The sequence below is a fragment of the Halichoerus grypus genome, chromosome 5 (assembly GCF_964656455.1).
Source record: "Halichoerus grypus chromosome 5, mHalGry1.hap1.1, whole genome shotgun sequence".
Taxonomy (NCBI): Eukaryota; Metazoa; Chordata; class Mammalia; order Carnivora; family Phocidae; genus Halichoerus; species Halichoerus grypus.
This window is the reverse complement of record NC_135716.1, coordinates 2738280-2741968: the sequence shown is the minus strand read 5'-3', so window position 1 is coordinate 2741968 and position 3689 is coordinate 2738280. Positions and strand designations below refer to the sequence as shown.

The window sequence follows — 3689 nt, the reverse complement described above, 5'->3', positions numbered from 1 at the left end:
GGGACAGGCACGGGGGCGGGGGAGGGGAAGAGTGGTGGGAACCTCTTTAGGATTCCTAGTCCCTGTTTCTGAGGAGTGCTTGTAGGGTGAGGATGGACCAGGAGAGGAGCAGCTCCTGGCTACCCCTCTGAGTTTTCACCGGACGCAGTCTATGCCCCCGGGATGGTGAGCAATCAGCCCCCGGACTGCCGCACCCCCCGTAGAGCCCGTGGCGGACATCGCCAGTGAACCACGGCGCTGTGTGGTCTTAGACTCTTTCTCCACGCAGTGCGCTGGGCAGCCAGCCCCAGTCAATCCAGGGGAACCTGACTGCCGCCCCCTCCCCCCGGCAGAGCAGAGGTCCCTGCTGTCCTGGACCTGGCCTGCCCCGCCCAGTCCTGACCTCGGGTCCCCTCGCAGAGTCCCACCGGCTAGGCGTCAGGCCCGTTGGCCAAGTCCTGCGTGAAGGTGCTGGGGCTGGCGCCGAGGATGTGATTGTGGCCCGAGCCTCTGGAGCTCTTGTGCATGCTGACCATGTTGCTGCTGTCGGGCTCGTAGCGGGCTCCGTGGCGGCGCAAGAGGCCTCGGACGGTGGTCTGGAAGCCGCTGGTGACAAAGCAGTAGACGATGGGATCCATGCAGCTGTTGAGGCTGCTGAGGGTCACGGCCACGTGGTAGGCCACGAGGCTGGCGTGGCGCGGCACATCGGGCCACAGCGCCACGGCCACCTGGCGGGCGTGGAAGGGCGTGAAGCAGACGAGGAAGATGACGAGCACAGTGAGCAGCAGCTGCATGGCCCGCACGCGGCGCTGGCGACCCTGGCGCAGCAGGCCCGGCCGGGACAGCGCGCACACGATGCGGCCCGTGAACACGCTGATGACCAGCAGCGGCAGCAGGAACTCCAGCACGGTCAGCGCGAGCACGCGGCAGCAAGGCCGCCCGCCGGCTGTCACGCCCAGCACAGACAAGGTCACCGTGCCGGCGGCCAGCCACACGAAGGCGCACGCGGCCCTGGCGCAGGCGGGCTGGCGCCAGCGGCGGGAACCGTCGGGCTGCACGATGGCCAGGTAGCGGTCCACGCAGATGCAGGTGAGGAAGAGGATGGAGCAGTGCATGTTGAGGAAGTAGCCGAAGACGTGTGGGAAGGCGCATCGCAAGCAGCCGCGCGTGCCGTAGAAGACTGCAAAGCGCGTGGGCAGGGACAGGCCCACCAGCAGGTCGGTCACCACCAGGTTGATGGTGTAGATGACCGAGGGCGTCTTGGCCTGGGTGCGGCAGCAGAAGACGTACAGCGCCAGCCCGTTGAGCACCAGCCCCGCCAGGAAGATGACGCCGTGCACCGCCATCAGCGCTAGCCACAGGCCCGGGAAGGCGGCGTGCAGCTCCTCGTCCAGCCGGGCAAACACGTGGAACAGGGGCTTCTCTGGCATGCTGACGTTGGCCTCCGCCGCCGTGGCGTTGGGGGCCGCCGGGGCCCAGGAGCCCGCCGGAGACACAGAGGGCATGACGGCGGCCGGCACACGCACCGGGGGCCTGGAAGCAAGGAGACAGGTTACCTTTGGGTGGCTGGAGCCGCGCCTGGAGGCTGGCGCTGCCGGGCTCGCGTGCTCACCGAGGTCCCCGGCATTCCCGTCTTTGTGCCTTTACCGGCCCGGCCCCGAAATGCCTGCCCTCTCCATCCCATGGGGCCTCGCCCTTGCCGGGGTGGAGCTCTGGTGGAATGTTAATGGTCGGAGCCACAGCTTGATGGAGCCGAAGGAAAAACCCTCGCTGGGCAGGAGCGTCCCAGGACTAACCAGGAAGACGATGGCTGTGGCACAGGTGAGCTGTGGAGCTGAGTGTTTGGTGTTTGAACCCAGGCCCCAATCCTGGTTCCTCCCTTACTCGCTGTGCAGCCTCAGGCAAGTCACTTAACCTCTCTGTGCTTCATGTCCTAACCTGTATGGCCGGGGCTGTGGAGCTGCTAGGATTAACTAAGCCCAGCATCGCCTAGCGCATAGCTTGTGCTAGATAAACCGCAGTGTTAGTTGCTGCCGGATAAATCACGGTTCTGCTCAGAAGAGCCCGGCCCATGGTGGCCCCGCCTGGCTGCCCCCACACCCGTGCGTCAGACCCCGTCCTCCAGCCCTCCCATCTGTTCTTGCCTCTTCTAAGGCTGGTGGCGAGTCAATGCCTGGAGCTAGGGTCCTCGTAAGGAACCTCACCCAAGCGCCTGCCCCCTCCCCGCCACTCCCGGGGCTCCCGGCCCTGAGAGGTGAGCACCCTTGTTGTCTGGGAGGCTCGACACTCACGCAGGGTGCTCGCTGGGGCCTGAGCCTGGAGCCGGGTCCCCACAGCAGTGGGGCGGGTGTGAGTTAAATAAACTCTGCTCCCCGCAGCGTAAGGGGCCCGCCCATTCTGTTTATGTTCCTGCAGCGCTGTGTTTAACTTGCTGAGATTTATCTCTATTTATACATGAAGGGTTAACAGGCCCCCCACCCCCATCCCGGGCCGGGCTGATGCTCCAAATAAGGACATTTCTGGCTTTTCCCGGAGGAAGGAGAGGACTTTGGGGAGAAGCAGGGAGGATGGGTGGGTACGTGGGACATCCCGCCACGTGATGTGCCCTCCCCCACCTGCAAGGGGAAAGGAAGACATTGCCCACCCCCTGCAACCCCCCCCATGGCCCATGGACGTGGGGTGTCTGCTGCGTGCAGACCGGACACTGCCCCCTCCCCGTGGCTGTCTGCCTGGCCTTGGGCAACAGGCTCACTCTGGCAGCTTCCACCCTGTGGACCGGGGGTACTGAGTTCTGCCTGCTGGGGGCTGGGCACGAAATGCCCAGCCTGGTGGGGGTGGGGAGGCACAGCAGAGGAGTCCTTCCTGGCTAAGGCTCAGGCTCCAGTCTGGCATGGAGGGAGGCCCAGGCAGGACAGTAGGCTGCCTCTCTCCTTGGGCTCAGAGAGGTCAGCACGTGCCTGAGGTCACCCAGCTTTGCCTCTGCCTCTGGGACTGCAGCCCTGGGCATCTGCCGACCCCCACGGCTGCTGGGAGGAGTCAGCTGCTGCCCAGGCCCGTGGCCGCTCCCACCACATGTGGGCCTAGGTCTCAGCACACCAGTCCTTTTGGGCTGGGCTGCCCTCTGTTTGGTACCCCCAGCCCCTAACATGCAGGGTTGATGGATACGTTTGCCGAATGATAACTCAGGCAGATGGGGAGCACACGGGACATCTAGGGCAGGGAGAGACGTTCTGGGGGCATGAATAGGATCGAGCAGAGGCCCCGAGGCTGGGAACCTGGAGCCGAAGGCAGTGGGGGACCCCAGAATGCCTCCAAGAAGGAGAGGGATGCCTCCCAGCCTATCTACTGTGGAAACAAATGAGCCTTGGCAAAGCATGGGGGAGTGCCGGGATCCGGCTCCAGGGACATGGCAAACAGCTGTTTTGGATTCCCTTCCACATGCTTTTTGGTTTTCCAGTGTGTCTGCACTAGGTTCGAGTCCGTGTCACAGGGAGAGACAAATAATAAACATTACAGAACGTTTCCTCTGAGAGATAGTCCCAGGATGACGCTGGCCCCGGAGATCCTGCCCTTCCAGGAAACTCCCCAGGGCCAGGCTCACGTGCTGGCCAGATGCTGGCTCAAGGTGCTGGAGGGTCCAGGCCAGGGCTGGGGGGCCTGGGGCCTCTGCAGCAGGGGGATGGGAGGATGCTCAGGACGCCCCAGAGGCC

General features: G+C 64.5%; 1 protein-coding gene across 1 annotated transcript; it reads right to left on the bottom strand.

Moving 5' to 3' along the window:
* Positions 1-372: 372 nt before the first annotated feature.
* GPR20 (G protein-coupled receptor 20) lies at positions 373-1490 on the bottom strand. The gene has a single exon (XM_078071669.1). It carries the CDS (start codon positions 1482-1484, stop codon positions 411-413), a length of 1074 nt encoding a protein of 357 aa, XP_077927795.1. The 5' UTR covers positions 1485-1490; the 3' UTR covers positions 373-410.
* Positions 1491-3689: the final 2199 nt, after the last annotated feature.